Here is a 21,677-nt window from a genome sequence, read left to right on the forward strand (position 1 = left end):
CAAACCCAGCGGTGTATCAAGCTTTTCAAAAGTGTGACGGATGTCGTTTGTCTTTGAGGTTCTGATGATGATGCAGGTATGACTAGAAGGACTTGGGCAACTCTTTGAACAGCAGCAATGTTAGCACTAGTCTGAAAGCTGTGCTTTGTCCTAAATGCAAGCTGAACTTTGAGGATGTCTGGGCTGAATTCTGGGTACTGATCACTTGTTCCAGATGTCTTAACATTTCCATTCCTTTTTGCTTGAATCTCCTGAAACTACATGTAATGAGCATCCAAGACTTTGAAGAATTTAGTCCTGTCGTAGTGAGGAGAGGACACTTGTACATATATATATATATATATGTATGTGCAGGTGCAGTACCTGCGAGGTACAGACGGGATACAGATACAAGGAGAGGCAATAGGAGTGGTACGCAGCTTTGTTGCCTTTGAGTAAGGATCCTGAAAAGTCCCTGCGCTTCTTGTTTTGCAGCTGACAGGCAGCAGCTGAAAGTGCTCCATCGAAGGCATGTATGCTTCTCTGGAGGGACATTTTGAGAATCTCCAACTCCCCTTTTTTTTTCAAAAGCGCACAGAAGACTCAGGGCAACATTTCTGTGCTTTCCACCTCTTGATTGACAGAGATCATCCTCCGTAATTCAGATCTGGCTCAATAATTCCCTCACCACTTCTGTGGGCCCTGAAAGGCAAACCCTGCCTGGAAAACATCTGCGTATGATTCAAAAGACATCTCCTTGCTGATTCCTACGCGCATTTCTGAACCCGTACTGACCGATCTTCATAAATGTGTTGTCATGGCAGTCTTATGACTAGCAGGCCTCTCGCACACGGGGAATTGTTTGTGTACTTAATTCCAAAGAATGCTGCATCTGCATTCGTGGCTAGAGGTGATGTCTGATAATTAAAGGCTTTGGAGAAAAAAAAACACTCACGCCCTCAACACCAAGACCGTCATGGAGCCATGGGAATTTCTGGTACCACAGCCTTTGAAAGGCCAGAGCGCACTTGGTTCAAACACTTTGACAATGAATTTTAGATCTGGTTGACAGCTTGCGGATCCAGCTTGTGTCTGTTACCGATGACACATAACAGACACATGCAACAGAAGCATTGTCTGCTTGTCTCTCATCTTTATCTTTATCTTCATTGTCTTTACCTTCCTCCTTCCTCTCTGTCCTCTTGTCTGTCCCTTCCTCAGTCATCCTCACTCCTGGTCGCCCCTTCATATCTTAAGGGTAATTTAAACTTCTGGATTCAACTGTAGCTTTTGTGGTTTTAACAAACCTTTGTTTAGGTCACCCCTGTTTAAGGGATGTAATTTTTCCCTATTTATTACATTGAAATAAGTATACTGCAATGTGATTTTTGCTAACTTTTTGTCACTCTCTGAGTTTATTCTTTTATTTCTAAAAAAACAGTTAAAACAAAGAAGCCTGACTTTGCACTTTCAAAACTTAAAAAAAAAAAAAAGCCATTCTGGTATTAAAAACTGAAACGCAAAAGAAACCAGTTAAGATTTTTTTCTGGAGCTTTTACATACGCATCAGATTTGACACTATGCTTCCTTTTTTAAAAAGCAGTGTTTATTTCTTTAAATGGCCTATTGTTTAATACAGGCTAGTAATTATAAAGAACAACGTGTTGCCTTCATTTGATTACTTGTGATTGTACTCATCAGAATCACTCCACGGTTTTGCCGTCACAAAAGTCGGAGCGAACAATCTCGCTCAGTTTAGAGCTGAGGCTCTGCGTTGTCGGCCGTACTCTGACAGAGCTGTGGACAAGAAACACAACCCTGTTTCTTTACCCAGCGTGTTTGCCATTTGGCAAATGGAAAGTAACTATTCAGTTCAGCACACACAAACAAAAAATCAGTCGGCAGCTGGCAAGAAACTATGCGCATCAGTTAGTGGTCCGACCTGCTTTAGCAGACGTATCTCGTTCTTCGTCACGTCTCCTGTCTCACACGTCAACGTGGAGCATTTCTTGGCCCGGTGACTCTTCATGTTTGTTTCATCAGTTCTCATCTGTCTTAAGGGCGCCTGGCACTTCGATTAGAGTGATGTTTATATTGTTTGGGTAATTCCGAAACTTTGACTTCATTCTTCACACATTTAAAAAAAAAAAAAAGTATCTGTTGCAGTGACGTGGGTCGCTGTCCTGTTGTTGAGGCCCAGTTGTTGAGCTGTTGAGACAAATCAGCTCACATTAGTTTCCCCCCCGAGATATTTTTGGGAACATGTTGACAAGGTGACTGAGGTATAGAGAAATCTTACCCCTGTGCTTGTAACTGTGTAAAAATGTTTCCGTTTGTTTGAAGCCATTTTAGAAATCTACAGTAAGCTGTCGCTGTTTTCATTTCAAATAGAAGAACTTTTAAAGATTTTAGGGCCTAATTTTTCAGAGACGTTTATGTTTTAGACTCCCAAGATCTTCTAGTGTTTATATTTTAAATTTCATTCTGATCGGCCACAGTTTACTCTCATCAGCTTACTGCAATCTGAGCAATTTTATTTTATTTCTTTTAAAAAAAGCATATTTAGTTTTCACCGAGCACTGTTTAAATTGTAAAATTTGACCAAGTGTTTTTGGTCTAGTTTATAGTGAAAATATCTTAGTACAGTTGTAATAAGACCAGACTTAACTTGCAATTAACTTTTCAGCAAGATAGAGGAGCTTATTAGTCAATAATTCATTGATACTGATGAAAAGGAACTAGTTTCACAGGCAGATTATTTTCACTTATAACATGGAAACAGAGAAATAATCTGCCAGTGGAACCAGTACTTCTTTAAAGACATATTAAGGACTTATTTAGTTAAAAAACCAACTTACAAGTAACCTTGTAGCAAGTTATACAAGTTTGTTGTGTCTTATTTCAAGTGTACCAAGATATTTGTACTAGAAAGTAGACCAAAAATACTTTTTGTATTTTTGCCATGATGACACTGCAGCTAAAATAAATGCTTTACTCTTTAGCAGCTGTATTCAGCTCATTTTAACAAGTTTTCTTATGTTTCTAATAAAAAATATGAAATTAAAAGAGGATTTTTCAGTATTTTATGCAGCTCCTACTGTAGTTACGACTGCCGGTGATGACACACGTTTAATATAATTTAAATTGCAGGGCACTCGCCTTTGAAAGACAATGAAATTTGCAAAGGAGGTAAAATGCGCCTAACACACAAGGTAGATTTGAATGAATTAAAACCAATTTAAAACTATATAAACAAGTTTGTTTAGAGGTTCATATTGCTTAGTTAAGACACCAAAGGCCATTTGTATAGCGAACTGTCCACTTTTCCATGTGAACACCTTGAACAGGTCAGTGCAGATTCTTTCATTACTCACACCCACATGACCGACAAAGTAGCAAATACGTTTTTCTGGAACTGGAACTTCCTTTTTACTATAAATTACTTTATATATATAATTTATATAAATATATATAAATGTATCTTCTGTTAAACTGAAAGGCAGATTTTCAGTCCAGTCATTGCAAATTAGATCTTAATCTCTACAGGTTTTTAATCTGGTTAAATAAAGGAATATGGAAAAAACTATTTCCATAATAAAGGACTAGATTTAGTTCTGGTTTATTACATTTGGTTTAACCGCAACACAACCACAAGGTTTCAGTCAGCCACCACTGAAGATTAGATTTTGTTTTTTTAAGGTCAAAAGCTGAACTGCAGGTTTTACCAGTAAGCACCGATATCGGAAAGGATGATTTGAGGTGTGAATACTTGAATGACATAACCTGCAGACAGGAATGAGAAAATGAATTCCCCAAAGTGGCTTTTAGAGGAAATACATGAATCCTGTTTGGTGAGAAGGAAGCTATCCAAAAAACAACAAAAGAAACTTCCTGTATTTTGTTTATCGAGGCCGTGTTTTTTTTTTTTTTGTACGTCAGCGTGCAATTATGTTTCATAAGTTTGAATTCTCACAGTGCAGAATCACCTCTATAGCTCAACAAAAGTACCAAACTCTTTCCCTCTTTCTGCCAGACTCAGTGGGACAAGATGTGTTGTCAAATTTTAAACTTTTCCATTTGAACTTGACAAGTTGTAGCCTCCTTTTCCACCAACCAGAAAAGTCTGTTACAGTGAAACGTTATTCAACCAGGTCAGTCAGCCACTCGGTGGAGTTGTTGGGTGTACAATTCCTCTTCCATCTGGACTTAAGTTAGGGTGAAGGTTTCCTTTTAAAAATATCAGTTTTATAGGTGTCACCTGGATATTGGCGTGAGGGCACCAACTCTGTTTTTCAACATTTTTACAGCTAAAAACATTCCTTTTCTTTGGCTGTGATACAAAACAACACCTCAGTGACTGTAATTATAGGCTGCATTTGAACCTCCTTTGTTCCATTGTTTCCAGTTTACCGTTCATGTTGACAACATCTGTTAAGGTTTGGTTCCTGACAGAATTATTTTTTTCCCCCTGCAGCCATAAGGACGGCCCTTCCACATTTTTTCAGGCCTCCATGCCGGCATTGTGGCGCGAGCACGCGGCGTTCATGCAGCGTTTACCGGAATATTCTCTGATCCAAACCGGTCTCCGTGTGTCTCTGGTGCCTGGTTACGGCCTTCCACAAGTTATGTCATTAGCCAAACATATAAAATATGAATAAACCACTTTTATTAAAAGAGAAAAAGGCACACATTTAGAGTAATTACAATAAAACATTTTAGTCAAGTATACTTAAAAGAATCTAGTGAAATATTTTAGAAAAAGTAACATTACTCTGTTCAGTAACGATTGGAAAAAAAAAACAAACTACCAAAGCTATTTGAGTTTGTTTGTCTTGTTAAAGCCGGGATGCTTCATTTTAAACACGCAGCCACCATCCCTCAATCTTCAAGTTCAATAAGCTTCTTCAGGTCAGACTTCAACATGTCCTCATCCTCCTCCTCCTCTTCAACCTCCACCTGTATCCCATCCATAGTTTTTTGCAGCTCCTCTTTGATTCGGTTCAGCTCCAGCAACCCGTGCTGCAGGTGCTTACACACCTCTCGGATCTTGGCGGCGAACTCCGTCTTGGCGCCCTTTCTCAGCTCCATGGAATCCTTCGCCAGGAAGAACACGTCCAGGGCCAGGAAGAGGCCCGACATGACCCCCGTGGTGACGCTCATCACCTGCGCAGCTTTAGCAGCGCCGCCGGCGACGCTCAGAACCTGGACGGTGCTGATCAGGTTCTCCGTGTTGATGACTAAAGCCTTCCCAGCCCGACCGCCTTCCTTCATTACGTGTTTGACGTTCTGGTTCAGGTGCTTCTTTGAGATGCTCTCGGCGTACTTCTCGAAGTTCCACTCCTCGAGCGTCGCCATGCCTTCCTGAAAAGATTCGCTTTTTAAACAGCTGACACTCAGAAATCATCACACAAAAAGGAAAAAGCAACGTACACCGGCGTACTTGGGCAACTGTGAATCAAAATAAAGTACATTTCTGGCACAAAAAACCCCCTGAAACGTCGAGATCTCAAATTTTCTAGAAAAAAAAAACCAAACTCAGAACACAAGTTGAAAGTGATCAACTTTTTAAATTAAGAACATTTTTCAAAAGTTGAAAATTTTCAACTTTTAAAACTAAGAGGAAAAAATGTGTAAATTTCTGTCCAAAAAAAAAAAAAAAAAAGAAATTCTACAAAAGGCTTGGAAATGTCTGAGTTTCAAAAGTTGAAAATTTTTGACTTTTAAAAATTTTCTTAATTGAAAAAGTCAAACATTTTCAACTTTTAGAAATGTTCTGAGTTTTTTTCTAGAAAATATGAGGGGGTTTTTTTGGTGGAAATGTACTTTTTTTTTTTTTATCCACGATGGCCCCAATACGCCGTCAAACTAATGCACTTCAGCGTCTGGAATGTGTGCACGTTCTGACCTGTAAGAACTCCAAGCAGTCCTTGATGTCCTTAATTTCATCCTGGTAATCTTGGATCATCTTCTCCACCTTCTTGCGGTCGGTCTTTGAATGCAACGTGTCCGTGATGTTGGCCGAGGCAGACGTGACGCCGCCCGCCGTGGCGATGCCGATGCCCACCGCTGTGACGATGAGCGACGTGCCCGCCGTGAAGGGCGCCAGAATGAGCCCGGTGATGGTGGTGATCGACCCGGCGACGCTGGCCACCCCGCCGCCCACGCTGGCCGTCACCGTCTTCTTGTGGAAGTCGTCCGCCAAGTCGGCCAAGGAGAGGAGCTCCAGGATGCGCTGCTGGAGGGAGGCGCCGCGCTGGTTGAAGAGGCGAACGAAAAGACGCGCGGCCATGAAGACTCGATCGGCGGCTTGTTCCACCACTCTAATTAGCGGAACGAGAAAAAGGGAAAGAAATGGCAATTACAAATATGCATATTATGACTACTGGTTAAGTTTTGTAAGGTTGAAATTAGGGATGTGCTCATTGAATGCCAAGAATCAGCTTCGCCGCAGCGTTCTGTGCAGAGAACCGTACACAAATAGTGTTTCGGTTGTCAGGGAACAAGTGGATTTGTTTAATCTAAATAATGTAATACTTCAAAGTTTTTAGTGGTTTTCCTTTTTTATAGTGACGATCAATCACTATAAAGTGTTTCTCACTGGTCAACATGTTTTTTGTATCGTATTTTCTTAAGTTATGTTTCCTTGCCTTTGTAGAGGGTTAGGTTATTTTCTTTTAAGTCTAATCTCATCTAGTATCAGCGTCTTACTCATTCTTGTATTTTCTTTCTTTTTTTCTTTCTTTTTTACTTCCTGGTCATGGGACTACAAATAGCCTTTTTGGCTAACTGGCATTTCATAGCTCATGAATTGTTATGTGTTGGATTAAACTGTCCCCTTTCAAATAAATCAAATGAAATTAAGTTTCATTATGTTCCAAGCAAGGTTCTAAATCCAGTTCTCACACACACACACACACTTTGGATTGGGACTCTCCATATAAACAGATGCCTGTTTTGAAATGTATGATCATCAATGGAGATAATTAGAAAAATAAAGCAATAGAGACAGCTATAGAAGAAACCATAAAATGAGAGAATTTAAATTGCAGTTCAAACAACAAGTATCATCTAAAATGAGCAATTTCTCGCTCTTCATCTTAAACCCTAAACTCAAAACAACAAAACCCAACAAGCTTTGTTTTACATACTCTTCAGCGTCATCATTCTGGTTCGCTTCATTCCACTCATTCCATCCTTGGAGTCAGAGAAGGTTGGAGGGAGAGACAAAAAAAAAGTTCTTTATGAAGTTTCAGCTGGACTAAACAAATACTACTGAGGGCGAAACTACCTTCAGCAGTTTTCCACCATGAAAGAAGGCCTTCCTCATCCTGCAAATTCATTTTTTTTATTAATTAAAGGATGCGACTGGCTACTCAAATATAATTCATGATTCGGAGCTCAAAAGAAACAGGCGTACGTCCAGAGGGTCCAGTTGTGTTCCTTCACCAGGTACTGGTACTTCGGCCAGCTGTAGTGTTTGAACTTCAACGTCCTCCTACAGCGAAGATAACGTATTTCAGAGTTAACTTTAAAAAAAAAAGACCAAATGACAGACGGCATCGAAAAGATTCAAATGTCCAATTCAGAAGTTATACATGCTAGTAAAATTGTCTCTTCAATGAACTCATGTTGTGTTTTCCATGTCGGCTCTCATCAGATGATTGCAGGGTTCATCCTGTTAACAACAACCTAAATGTGAATGTATGGATCTACCTTCCTGTCCTGACCTGATCTTGGTGAGTCTTTATTCAAGAACGATTTCTCTGTATTTATGCATTTAGAATGCAATTCAGTTCCCTTCTGTTTGTTCATATAGCGCCAATTCACAACAATTGTCGTCTCGAGGCAATTTACAAAAAAAATTTTTTGAATTCAATCGCATATATTCCAATTGATCGTAGTTATCAAACGGTACAGTAAGCTTCACAACTCAAAGTAGTTTAAAAAGTTTATATTTAAAGGAAACCCAGAATATCGCGCACTGCAAAAATAAAATCTTACCAAGTGTTTTTGGTCTAGTTTCTAGTGCAAATCTCTTGGTTTTGTCTTTTTTTCCAACTCTACTAACTTCCAAGTAACTTTTCAGGAAGATATACTGTAACTGCTTGTTTTAAATAAATAATTTCTTAAAGAAAAACTATTAGTTCCACTGGAAGATTTGTTTCCCCACGTTTAACATGGGAAATATGAAATAATTTGCAAATGGAACTAGTACTTCTGTTTCAATACTAAGGAATGATTTACTTAAAAATAAAAAAAAACCTCCCATCTGGCTGAAAAGTTACTTGTATGTTAGTTTTGTCTCATTTCAAGTGTGCAAATTTGAAAACAAACAAAAAAAAACCCAAAAGGTTTAAGCTCAGCTCTTCTTGAGTGGAAAACAAAAACAACCTTTCACGTGATGACCATCATGTGTCAAAGTATGTGAGTGACATCCACTTGCCAACAGGAAACACAGGAACACAGTGATCTTAAAATCACCTTGACTTCAACAGTTTTTCTATTTTCCTATTCGGAATCATAAAATATTCTGAAACTGTGCTACAATTGCCGCAGCTTATACAAAGTAACTAACAATTTTAGTGAAGACAATAGTTTGTTGTTTTTCCACCGTGTTCAGCTAACTTGGCAAGTGGCAGGGCGAGGTATGTAATTGCAGCCAGTTGCCAGGAAGTAGCCCTTTAAGCTGACAAGAAACTTATTAAAAAAATAAAATAAAACTCCCCAAGTAATTCCCAAATCTACAAGGAAAGGCAATCATTTTACAAAGTGAAAGTAATGGCAAGTGCTGCTAAAATAAATTATTCGCTTTCTAGCCGCTGCTTTGGATTTGTTTGACATGGTGTTTGATTTTAGTCTATTGGATGAAATCACTTTTAAAAAAGTAATTAAAAAAAAATAAACTTGCGAAAACTATGCGACTAGTTCAAGGTGGTATGGTAGATCAACATCTGCAACATTTTTTTACAACTTTCACATTCTAAACTACAAACCTGAGGCTGCGCCTGAGCAGCTGATGATGGATTTGCAGATTCCTGTAGAGAATAAAAACATGAATGTGTTGCAGGATAAAGATACTGGATAATCAGGGAAAAAAAAGAAAATAGAATGAACAGTCAAATTGACTGGTGCCTGGAAGTGGCTTATTTTATGTCTTAATTAGTTAATTAGTTAGATTTTAGTTCATCACTAATTAGGACTTTTTTCCATACCTATATATTAAGAGGTTACCATAACAACAGCACCACTGACGGAAGAAGACTGAAAAGCTTCTTTCCAAAAATAACTTAAAGGCAGGATTTAGATGCCTTTTTCACTTGGTCTATATTTTGTGGAGGGATCAAGGAGAGAAAAGGTTGCAGTCAACTTGCTGTTACACTCCTCAGTGTGTGATTGTTAGAGGCTATTTGTAACGTGGACGTGACGCACATCCTTTCTCGTCATTAAAGCGCATTGGTGGCGCCACGGTGAACATTTGTTTTGGAGTTTCTTCAGGAGAAGCTGTGCTTGAAAACAAGACATTTTGAACAGCTGATGTGTTCAAAATGTTTACTTGTGTAAGGTGAAGAATGTAGTGACTGGGAGGAAAAGGTAAACAGCAGCTTCATTCATTTGGAGAAAAATCTTTCACCTAGCCTAGCAATGCTTTAGCTATGCACAGGTTCTTCTGAATTTCAGCACAAGAGCCAACTCTTACACATTGTGTTATGTCAACCCTAGCAAGAAAATATTTTCAGTGTTGACTTTTGTTTGTTTTAAAGTTTCTGAAATGCTGCTAGGCAGCTAGATGTCTATTTTGACCCGTCAGGAAAGTAATGCCAGAAATTTATGCACGTCAACTTTACCTTGGATCCCGACCCAAAAAATGATTTCGGAAGAATTCTTTTGATAATGAAAGTCTGAAAGACAAAGACGCATTCAAATGTTACTCTCACAACTAGGTCCTGTTATGCTGTGGTGCATTCAGTGTGTAACAATGGCAGTGAAGACAAAATCCAAACAGTCCTCATTGTTGTTATTCTTGAAATATCATGAAAAATATCCTATTATTATTATTATTATTTTTCCCAGTGTTAAGATGTTTTTCCAGATAATCTAAAGAGAACCACATGGTAGGAAAAAACAAACACCACCACTACAAAAACTGGGGTTTTCATAAAGATTGGGTAATGTTTATGGTGACCAACCTTAGTCCTCTCTGTTGGCTGGTTTCCCACCTCAGGTGTGGCGTCTGCGTCTGTGTACCAAATGGTCTGCAGAGGGCAATGGATTAGTTTGTAACTAGGATGAATTTATATGTTAGGATCATTTTGGCTGAGCCCGGCCACCAGGCGCTTGCCATCGTGTCCCCCCCTCCAGGCCTGGCTCCAGAGTGAGGCCCCTGTGACCTGCGTCCAGGTGAGGGAACACCAAGTCCAAAGTTCTTGTCCATCATATGGGGTCTTTGGGGTGCGCTTTGTCTAGTCCCTCACCTAGGACCTGTCTGCCTTGGGTGACCCTACCAGGGGCATAAAGCCCCAGACAGCATAGCTCCTGGGATCATTGGGACACTCAAACCCCTCCACCACGATAAGGTGGCAGAACAAGGAACCACTATCCCGCCGATGGGCGGGATAGTGGTATAAAAAACAAACACCACTATCAAATAACATTGCAACACCATGTGATTTTTACCTAGTCACATGCTTAGCATTGTTGTAGTGAGACATCAGCCTTCTATTTTTACATCTGAATCTACAACGGATGACAAGTCACCCACCACAAGTGGCTCGTGTACATCATAACTTACATGTCTCTCTATAGCGCTGTCGTCCAGACTTTCAGAGCTGCTGGAGTTCTCACTGTGCGTAGCTCGCTCGACCTGATGAGTCACAGTGAAATACTGAGTCAACATCAGCTCTGTTAGTTAAACAGAACAAACTACACACAATACTGATGGATGGGATACTAATGTAGTAAATGCAAAGCATTTTTTGGTATACAGGTACAGCTCAAAAAGGACAGCTCTCTCCTTTCAGAAAGCAAAACTCATTATATCTGGATTCAATATATATTGAGTGAAATATTTAAAGCCTTTATTATGGCTTACAGGATGATGGAAATCCAAAATTTGGTGTCTCATAATAGCCAATTTCAAAGACAATTTTAAAACCACCAAAAAGTAAAGTCTTACCAAGAATTAATGATCTAGTTTCTAGTGCAAATATCTTGGTACAATATACTCAAAATGAGACAAAATTAACTAGCAAATGACTTTTCAGTAGGATATAGTAACTTTTCTTAAGTGAGCAATTCTTCGTGTTGATGAAAAAGTACTAGTTCCACTGGCAGATTATTTCAAATATAGTTAGTACTTTTACCATCAATACTAAGCGATCACTGATGTAAAACAAGTTCCTATATCTTGCTGAAAAGTTACTTGCAAGTTAGTTTTGTCTTATTTCAAGTGTACTAAGATATTTGCACTAGAAACTAGACCAAAAACACCGTAAAGATTTTGTGTTTGTGCAGTGAATGCGTCAATGTTATGGTCATATTATAGCGTACACAATAAACGGAAAGACTGCTCACTGGACAGATGTCCTGAAGACAGTCATAGACACCTTCCATAAGGAAGGTAAGCCACAAAAAGACATTGCAAAAGAGGGGGGTATTCAATCTGCCAGATCCAAACATATTCACTGAGCGTTGAATGGAAGTGAGACATATGGTCAGAAATGTGAACGAGCATTAGTAATCCAGAATCTGGGGCAACTTCAGAAGGAGTGGGCTGAGGGCGGAGTCACCGCATCAGGTGTCTTACCTGGGCTGAGGAGAAAAAGAACGGGATGTTGCTCAATCGTGCAAAGTTATGTATTCAGATGAACTTAAAGTTTCTATTTTGTTTGGTAACCATCATCACAAAGCTGTGAGGAAGAGTGGAGAGCATTGGACCTCAGCACTTTGCCTGAGGTCCAATGGGAAGTTTCCACAGTCAGTGATGGTTTGGGGTACCGTGGTATCTGCAGGTCTTGGTACACTGGGTTTTCCGAAGTTCACTGTTTACACAGCTGTCTACCAGGAAGCTTTAAAGCCCTTAGTGTTTCCTTGTGCTGAAAAACCTTAGCTGTCCAGCAGGAATTGGCACCCGTCCAGACTGCCAAAGGTGTCAAAAGCAGAACCAATAGCTGTTCTGAATTGGCCCTCAGAGAATTTACAAACTGTTATCAAGAGGAAGATGAGAAACACCGGACCGAAAATGCAGATGACCTATCAAAGCCACTTTGGCCTCTATTCCATCTCAGCATCGCCACAGGCTGATTGCCTTAATACAATGCCACATTGATGACGTAATTTATGCAAACGGAGCCCTAACCACATATTAAGTGCACAAAAATCACCTTTTTAGAGGCTTGATATTTCTGTTTAAAACTTTTTTTTACTGAAAGTTTTCCGAGGAACGGAAATTTGATTATTAATTCCGGATTTTCATTAATTTCGCACCATAGTCATCAAACTTATATAAAAAATAAAAGGCTTGAAATTGTCCACCATGTTTAATAATTCTATACACCAGTTTCACTTTCTAGCTAGTAAGCGACAGTAAAAAATACTGAACTTTGACGACAGACAAATTCTTTGAGGTGTACCTGTACGTGGATTTAGAAAACCTTTCCAACAGTGACACACAAATAAAACTTAAAGAGCTTTATGAGGTCATAACAAAACAGCTCACATACTAAGCTAAATGTCATTTGGTGCGTTCTCTGCTTTATTTACCTCAGTCATATTAGAAGGAACAGATGAGTCAGTCTCACAAGCGTCATCTGTCACCTGGATCAACAGGTCAGTGAAAAGTTAAATAAGGTTAGAAACGTCAGAGGTTTACAGCTTGTGAAAACGGGTTCTTTTGATGTGACGTTCTTTGCATCTTTACCTGTGTGTGTGACTTGAAGGGGTTTACTTTCTGCATCATCCCTTTAAACATCCCGGGATTCTACAATTAAAAACATAAAAAGACACTGAATAAAAGAAATAGTACTCCTCTCAAGTTTTAAAATCACGTCCTTTGGCACCACCTAGTGGTTATGCCAAGAATGACACTGATGAGTCAAAGTCAAAACCCATTTTATTAGTTTAGTCACATAATGTTATGATGGAATATTCTGGATAACAAAATTCAAATAAATTAAACTTATATAGTGTCATTACACTTTAGGTGTTTATTCCTATACTTTTATGATTATGGCTTAAATCTAATCAAACAACAATTACAATATCTTAGAAAATGTGAATATTATATAAAAACAATAAAAAATCCTTTCACTTGAACACTGCAGCAAGGACACAAACTTTTGGATTTAGGGCACCAATCAGGCTCAACCAATAATTAAATCATAATGATAAACATATTTAACTAAAAAAAAGCGGGTTAATAGATATGAGAAATGCATAGCAAATTTCCAGTAGTAGCCAGTGTTCTGGATACCTACGTGCAGTTAACCACTTTTTACTTCCACTCAACTTTTCATTCAAGAACCTTAATTATTTTTATTTTTTTTAAACAACAATTTTTTGTGGATTACCCCTGTAAGCCACAGTCTTATACACGACTGTGTAGATTAAACAGAACATCTTCCTTTTATTATTTTAGCTTTCTTTTTTTTTTTTATTAGTCTTCTGTAATATTGAAATTTCCTGAAAATCTGAATTTTGGGTTTTCATTAACCGTAAGCCGTAATAATCAAGATTAACAGAAACAAACACTTAATGTCTAAATTATGAGGTCCACATTCAAAGTTGAATGACTGAAATTTTCAATTATATTACCTGTAAATACATCCAGCCATTTTCAAGAAACTGTACTTTGAAATCACTACATTGGGCGCCATCTTGTGGTAATGATAAGTATTACGCTATTAGTGTAACGCTTTATGAAAATCAGACCAGAAGTTTTCTCCCAATGAGTTTTCCTCTTAGATAACAGCTGTGCGTTGGCCATTTTAGAGTTTTGTCCGAGCCTCTAGTTGAGCCACTTTGCATCACTTTTATGTCAGGAAATTTGTGTATTCAAGGCAGGAATTTTGTGTTCAGGCACCAGGTTTTGTGTTTGAAAGAGTAAACTGTGTTCAGAGTGTCTCCCATTTAAAAACAACTGCAGTACTTAAAGGTGTTTCCCTGAGTTAGCAGATATTTGTCATTAGGAGCATGTGCAGATCTAAATAAATCGTAGTTCTTTGCACCAACCTGCTTCTCTGGTACATTGCTGTTGTCCGTTAGGCTTCCAGAGCCTAACGAGGAGGAGTCACTGTATAGAGACCGAGCATCCTGAAGATGAAAGCCAGAGAAAAGCAAAGAGAGCATGAGGAGAAGTTGTGTGAAAACAAGTCTCCAAATGTCCCTCTAGATCTCCTAAACAGCCAGACATTACATATCAGGACTTTTTTTTAAAAATACCTTTGGCTGGGAGGATTTGAATGGGTTGACTTTCTGAATCATGCTCGACATCACCCCCGGATTCTAAGTGATGAAGCATTAGAACCAGATTAGAATCGAACCTCGGCACAAACAGGTTGTCTGGAAAAGGCGGGAGAGAATGCAGCTGACCCGTTTGTCTTGAAGGTCTTTGTCAGGCTGTTGTGTGTTTGCAGGGTCACCTTGAGCATCGCTTTTGGGCTGCTTTAAACACAAATGAGAGAAGAAATTGGGTACTTCAGTGCAAATGCCCCACAGAAATCCTGGTTTCAATCAACATGGGACATTTCTAGCTGTTATGCTTGCAAAAGTGTTTACACCATTAAACTTTGTCCACATTTGTGATGTGGAAAAGACGCCGTTCAACAGATTTTACTGGGTTTAGGCGATAGGTCAGCACAAAGCACTGCGTAGAAGTGAAATTGTAGGAATGGGATACATGGTTTCACAAAAAAATGACAAACATAATGTTCAGGCCCCTTTACTGTGCTTCCACTAAATACAATCCACTCTAACCAACTAGAGAGGTCTACAGCTCAGGTAGGAGTTTTGGACGCCATAAATCACAAAATAAGTGGCTGGAAGAAATTTAGTAAGAATTCCTACTTTCAGTTCACCTCAAGAGAGATATCCCTAAATATATGATTTATATTCCATGGCTATATAAATCATATGAGCCAGTTTAGATTTCACTTCATCTGAGAGGTTGCCAATGCACCTCACAGATGCACACCGACATCCCTACCTTAGTAGACTCTAGAGAACAGCCTGGTAGAATAAAACCAGTTCTAATACAAGTCAAAACGTTAAGTCTAAAACCCAGAAACTCGGTTATAAACAGGAGCACAGGTCGTCAACAGGAACATTTCAAAATAAGACAAAGTGAACACAAAGGTACTATGCGTTTGCTACAAACATCCTGATTCTCAAGAGTTACCCATAAAGAAAATGAAGTAAATGGAACAGGGTCTTACAACACAGCCCTGAGGAGCACCTATATTAATGGGCTGTTGGTTTGTGATAAAGAGGAGGGGAAAACAAAACAGTTAGTGACAAAATGAGAGGCGACTTAAATTTAGAAGTTAGCAGACGAGGTAAAAGTGTATCTAGAAAGAGTAGAAACATGAACATCTTTCCAGGATGTAAAACTGAACTAGTACCTGTGCTGAAGACATCAAGGGATTTACTTTCTGTATGGCTCCTTTGAACGTACCAGAACTCTGCAACACAAACACAGAGCAGCCAACATCTTCAAGTAATCTCATAATGAAGAAAGCAGCGTCTGTTGGAGATCTTTTATTAGCTCGACACAATCAGCACTTTGTGTAGGCAACATCGAAATCTCTCAGTCAGCTGCTTTGATTTTCCAGTAATTTAGGCGGAGGCATGCAACCTTTGACAGAATTAGTCGCCCAACAGCCTTTACATCTAATTTTATTTATCAGTTACCTCAAATGAATTCCAAGAAATGGAATAACTGGAAGTTGCAAATTTCAGTGAAACCACCAGTCAGGCAGCGTGATCATGGTAAGACTTATTCGCCAACCCCCGAAGGCAATCACTTTTTTATTTTGGCCTTTAACGATGACTTGTGGAACTGTTTATATCTCTTGAATCTTTCTACATTTTGCAACTTTACAAGCACAAAACACAAATTATCTATGGTTTTCTCAGTCACAGAGTAGAGGGATGGAAGATATCTGCTGTGGCTGTTTATGGTCGTCCTAGAAAGTGGACCTCGTCCCTAGTCGAGTTTTTTTTTTTTTTAGATCTCAAAAAGGTTTTAATCTGACACTGAACAGCCTGCCTGTCTATTTAACAAATGCATCTCCACAGCCGGATGCTTCCACTTTGTTTACAGGGTTAACAAGGTGAACACCGATTACCCTGCAAAACGGGGCGATGTGCATTACTAGTTTAGTTTTTCAACACAAACACACACACACACCGTTTTGCATGTAGCCCAAGAAGATTGATGTTGACCTCCTTCGACAGCAGCACCTTTGCGGTGCCAAACATGTAGGAGACACACAGTAAAAACTGTGTCTAAACGATTCCTTTTCTCAGAACAGCTTGAGGCTAGAGACTCTGTTCCTACACGACTGGAAGCCGCCATGTTCACGAAGACATGGATGAGTGAGTCTGATGTGGAAGAACCTGACTGGCCCCTATACAGCCCAGACCTCAATCCAATAGAACATCTTTCCAGGTGAATTAGAGCTGATAATGCAAGGCAGTCTTTCTCATCCAGCAGCAGTGGATGACATATCTGATTCTGAAAGAAAGAGTCAGGACACTAATGAAACTCAACCGTAAACCTTCCCGGAAGAGTTGAAGCACAGGGTGGACAGGCATTGTGTTAGACCTCAGTGATTGAAAACTTGCTATAAAACAAAAGGCGTTTTTGTTTGGGCCATTTCAACAGTGACACTATGCACATCATACAGAGGATTTCATGAGTTTTCCATGAGCATAATCCACATATTAGACGCTGCTCCTCTTTATAACTCTGATCCATGCACAATTCCAATGACAAATGATCAGGAAATGTGTGAATTGTTCTCATTTCGGTTCAGAAGGTTTCTCATTGCCCCACAAGACACAAAAATACCACCCATGAAGAAATCTACATTTAAAACACTGATTAAAATCACAAATAATTGTTCTTTGCATGGTGAACTCCACTCTGTAGACTCACATCTCCCAGTCAAATACAAAGAGGGCGGAAGTTGTTTGGTTCCAACAGTGAATTTTATCAAATAAAAGCACTATTTTTAACAAAACATTATTAAAAACTAACGGTGACATTTAGTTTTATAAGAAGGGTGAACTACATGTTTTTTGAGTTGGACCTTCAGGCTTAGTTGGACCGGACTGTTTAAAGAAAAGTACGCTCCCAAACATCTCACTGCTGAATATGCAGGAGGAACAAATGGGGCACAACATCTCATTTGAAAGAAAAAAAAAAAGCTGTTCAAAAGGAACAAAAGAAGAGCTGCAGCTCCCAGCCAGAGTTAGAAATGGGTGCGGTTCTAAATAGGATATGGGAAAAGGAACGAAGACCTGAAACAAAGGACTCTGGGTTACGTTTCAGCAACTTCCCTACCTGAGACGAGTCTGGGCTCCTTTCTCGTCCCAGTGAGTCTGAGGATGGAGCTTTAGGCACCTGTGTGAGAGAGCAAGCTCAGTGGAAACTTTACTGTCTGACACAGATCAGAACGACAGGACTGTCGTTACCTGGGAGGTGGACTTGAACGGGTTCACTTTCTGCACGACTCCTTTTAACATCCCAGGGTTCTGAAACAGAAGGGACACGGGCATTTCCCCATCCACCATGAAACTTCACACACAAAGCTGTTTTGATTGGCCCAACCAGGTCTGCTGTAGAACACTTAACCTCTGGAGGACACATTTTTGTTCTCCAGCAGAAAACTGAGGACAGGCGGAGCCTATTTAGAAAGGTCAAATACATTTTAAACTAGGAAACCTTAAAGTCTTAAAATTATGAAGCAAATCCCAATCTGACTTGCCATTGTTTTTTGATAAACATGTAATTTAAATACACATTTTTCAAAAACCAAGACCTTGCAGGATATACTGTGTGTGTCATTGTGTTTTACATGAAAATGGATTGTTTTGAAAAAAAAATGAAAGAGGTGAATGGGTCATCCACCAGGACTGTGCAACCATTCAAATCTTTTCATCAAGGAATAACCAAAGGCTGAGAGACGGGGATGATAGTTCATTTGCATTGCAAAGCAGATATTGTTTGCAATGTTATACATTATTATTACAATAAATCCCTCAAAATATTGTTTATTATAGTTTAAGTTCATGTTGTCCATTCAGTTTCTTTAAGAAAATATGTAAAATGACACCTCAACTAGTCAAATGATATATCCACTTTGTGACATGAAAATATAGTGAAAATAAATGAATAACATAAATAAACAGCTGACAGTGTGTTAAAGTACAAGTTCAATATTTTCCAGAATCCACCCATCTACCTGGCTTTCCTATTTGTAAATTAAAAATGGCATCCATGCCATTTCACTAAATCACAAGTCAGTATTTTATTTTACAGGTTAGCATTTTGTCATCTATTTTGTGCTGCATCTTTATACCAGTCTTATGACAGTGTTATTCCTTCCCAAGAGACACTAAGTCGGAATCAAGAGACATTCTTCCAAAAGTTACCTAGACATGTTGGCGTTAATCCTATTTAGTTTCTTATATCACCGAGCTCTAAAAAGGTTCAATCAGAAGAGTCTTACTGGTGACACAACGATAAGAACTCCAGTTTTCTGATACTGATTTGAATTGAAAGCAACCTGATTGAGTCAGTAGCCCGCCTTCTGAACATAGATCCTCGTGCCTGTCCAGCGACACAAACAAAACCATCACCACTTACCTGTGTGGAGTCTGCTGCCTGTTCTAACGATTCAGAGGAAGAAGTTTGGCTGACATTCGAAGACGAAGAGGTCGCCTAAGTAGAAGAAACACGTCAAAGTTATGCAAGCCAAGGAGCTATTGGTTACTCATTAAATGAAACCTTTGTTTTTCTACCTTTGACGTCGACTTGAAGGGATTGACCTTCTGCACAACCCCCATCACTCCCGTCTTCTGCTGCTCCCAACGCAAACACAACAAAACCTCCATGAATTAAAGCCAACAGAGCTGACCGACTCTCAGTTAGAGGCCAATAGACAAGTGATATCTGACCTTTGCCTTTGGGTCAAGATCATTTGTGTTCAGAAGAAATAAGGACTGTAAGTTCACTGACATTGTCTTTACATTCAAGTTTGAACATTTACCTCTAGGGCTGCATTTGATTCAGGATCCTGCGTTTGGTGGCTGTGTCTGACGGGGTTGTCCAGCTCCTAGTAATGCATAAACAGCCTGTTAAGCCTGGTCTGGAAGTTACTGTGGTGAGAAGTTAATCCTGGGTTTAATAGAAAGGTGTCAGAATACACAATGCTTTACAGTTTGTTGCAGAGACAAGTCAGGCTAAACCTTCGTCTCCTCTCTAACGGTGCCAACAATGGGCAACAGATGAAAGTAGCCTGATCTGATGACCCACGTTTTGCTTTAGGACACGTGGGTGGTGGGGTTCATGTGTGTTGCTAGGGAACACAAAGTGCCAGGTCGCACTATGGGATGTAAGCAAGCCAATAGAAACAGTACGGCGAGTTAAGGAAAGTTCGGCTAAGAAACCCAGATGCTGCCAAACAGTTATACCGTTTACGGAAAGAATCACAAATCTGAGAATAAATGTAGAATGGCACATGAATGATTTTAAAGAACACAACATAAAATTTAAAGTAAACAAAAAAATAGAAGGGATTTGTTGATCATGCAACATCAGCTTACAAAGCTTAAAGGGATCTGCTAGTTGAGGTCGGATGCCACATCTTTCATGATCCTTCCTGGCAGCATTACGTAGTAGTCATAATGTTACGCCTGATTGTTTCATGCACACAAGTTATCGTCCTGCATCTCCTCACCTCTTTAGTGGGTCTTAGCGGAACCACAGGAGTCTGGACAGGTGACCCCTTGTCTCTTCTGAACATGTTCATGGTGCTGGAAGCAGAGGTGAGTAGCAACCAGTTACATTTACTTGAACATTTTAGGGGGGAATATTTTTGCTTTTAGGGGTAAATTTACTGCACTGAACATTTTACTCTTACTTGAGTAGGAATTATCGCTCGTCTTATTTGAAGAAAATAAACTTTCTGGCTAATTTCACCTGCTGCAAGTTGCTTCACTGAATCAAGAGCAAGCAGGTTATGGAAAAACACAGCAGGTACAGACACCTAAAATGAAGATATGGGTGTTGTATTTAAAAGAAATTGATTTAGCAGAATGTTTCTTGTGCTTAAAATTTTTTATTTTGCCATTCACTGACTGGTTTTTTTCCCATTATAGGGTTTAAAATATCAGAATTTGCATATTAAGCTTTACCTTTTTGTCTGATAACATTTTTAAAATATTAAAGCAGAGGTTACTCAATACTTCAGCAGCATGTTTGCCTAATTTTTCTGCCTACCTAAAGCTGTGAGCAAAGCACGATGAGCTCACAACCAATCAGCAAAAGCAAACCCAGAGTTTGTCCTTCCGCCGTCGTGCTCCTGTGTTTAAAAGCATTCAGACTTGCTGCAGTTGAAACCAGAACCAGAAATCGCCCGTGAAAGTTTCGTGAAGGGCGTGACGTAGAGGCGGACTGATCATGTCACGTTGGAACTTTCTGCTCACGAAAACAAAAAGGAAACAGCTTTTTTAAACTGTACACAACTTCACCTTTTTTTTTTTTAAATAAAATAATCCGCAACCTGCTTTCGTGGCGACCTTTACATCATATCCAACGGAATGCGGGGCGACACGGACACGAAACTGAGCGAAAAGAGCCAATCACAGCCGCGCAGTCAGACGAAAAGCCAGTAAAAGTCGGTTTACAGCAAAACAACACGAACCAGCTGTTGAACTTGGCCTCTCAGCGCTTCACTTCCTTTTCCCTTGTCGTCGAGCAAATGAAGGAGACAAAACCGCTTTGGCCCAAAAATAAAAAAAAAAATAAAAAAAAGTGAGGTGAACCCAAACAGGAGTCACATTACAGACTGAAGAAAGTGCAACGTCAAGTTTTAGCTGCATTACGGTAAACAATGGGCTGACTGTGAGCGGGTCGCCACGCCCACTCAGCTGTGGAGAGCTGGCGGAATCAGCTGGAGGGGGCGTGGCTTATCGTCCACCGCATGGGTTTCTCTTTTTTTTGTCGCTTGTCAGGATGTTGCACAACCGCGCGGCACATCGTCACGCGCCGTGGAGTTGTGAAGTGCCACAGAAAGGGCAAAGGGTTTGGATTAAAAAGTCAGAAATATGAAAGGTGGTGTTTGTTTGGTTGGCCAGTATTGCTGCGTCACCTTTTACTCCAATCACAGCTGCAGTCTTTGCACGTCTAGAGACCGGAGGTTTTTGCTTATTGTTCTTTACAAATAAGTAAAAAAATGTTCTAAAACCATTCCTCTTTTTTTTTTTTTTTTTTTTTACCCCTGGTGTTATGTTTAAGGTATAATTTTCCACTCCATGCTGGCCCTAAATCTTTTGTAGCTTCAAACATGTTTTCTTGCAGGATTGTCCTGTTTTTTTGTTTGTTTGTTTGTTTGTTTTTTCAGCCATCTTTCCATCAACTGTGACCAACTTTAATTTGCTGCTGGAAGAAATAGAGACAGCCCCCAGAGCATGATGCT

The 21,677-nt window shown here is 39.5% G+C and overlaps 1 protein-coding gene across 1 annotated transcript; it reads right to left on the minus strand.

The window, feature by feature from the left end:
• Positions 1-4,623: 4,623 nt before the first annotated feature.
• On the minus strand, positions 4,624-21,120 carry LOC114157107 (uncharacterized). Its single transcript, XM_028037892.1, has 22 exons — positions 20,904-21,120; positions 19,938-20,013; positions 19,248-19,313; positions 19,000-19,059; positions 18,845-18,919; positions 17,671-17,730; positions 17,540-17,599; positions 15,594-15,653; positions 14,566-14,637; positions 14,416-14,478; positions 14,206-14,286; positions 12,896-12,955; positions 12,739-12,792; positions 10,769-10,840; positions 10,167-10,232; positions 9,825-9,878; positions 8,973-9,014; positions 7,397-7,474; positions 7,268-7,307; positions 7,128-7,173; positions 5,885-6,299; positions 4,624-5,340 (listed from the first exon to the last, which is right to left on the minus strand). The coding sequence occupies exons 2-22, from the start codon at positions 20,007-20,009 to the stop codon at positions 4,858-4,860; spliced, it is 2,079 nt and encodes a 692-aa protein (XP_027893693.1). The 5' UTR covers positions 20,010-20,013; positions 20,904-21,120; the 3' UTR covers positions 4,624-4,857.
• Between the last annotated feature and the right edge of the window lie 557 nt (positions 21,121-21,677).

Source organism: Xiphophorus couchianus, chromosome 14 (assembly GCF_001444195.1).
Source record: "Xiphophorus couchianus chromosome 14, X_couchianus-1.0, whole genome shotgun sequence".
Taxonomy (NCBI): domain Eukaryota; kingdom Metazoa; phylum Chordata; class Actinopteri; order Cyprinodontiformes; family Poeciliidae; genus Xiphophorus; species Xiphophorus couchianus.

What these genes read in the sequence shown, in the direction of transcription:
- LOC114157107 (XM_028037892.1), bottom strand. Translation starts at nt 20,009, where the DNA reads ATGAACATGTTCAGAAGAGACAAGGGGTCACCTGTCCAGACTCCTGTG. An exon ending in AAGACCTTCAAGACAAACGG is followed by an intron (nt 14,479 to 14,565) that starts GTCAGCTGCATT and finishes TTCATCACTTAG; the next exon opens with AATCCGGGGGTGATGTCGAG. An exon ending in CAGAATGATGACGCTGAAGA is followed by an intron (nt 6,300 to 7,127) that starts GTATGTAAAACA and finishes TCCGCTAATTAG; the next exon opens with AGTGGTGGAACAAGCCGCCG.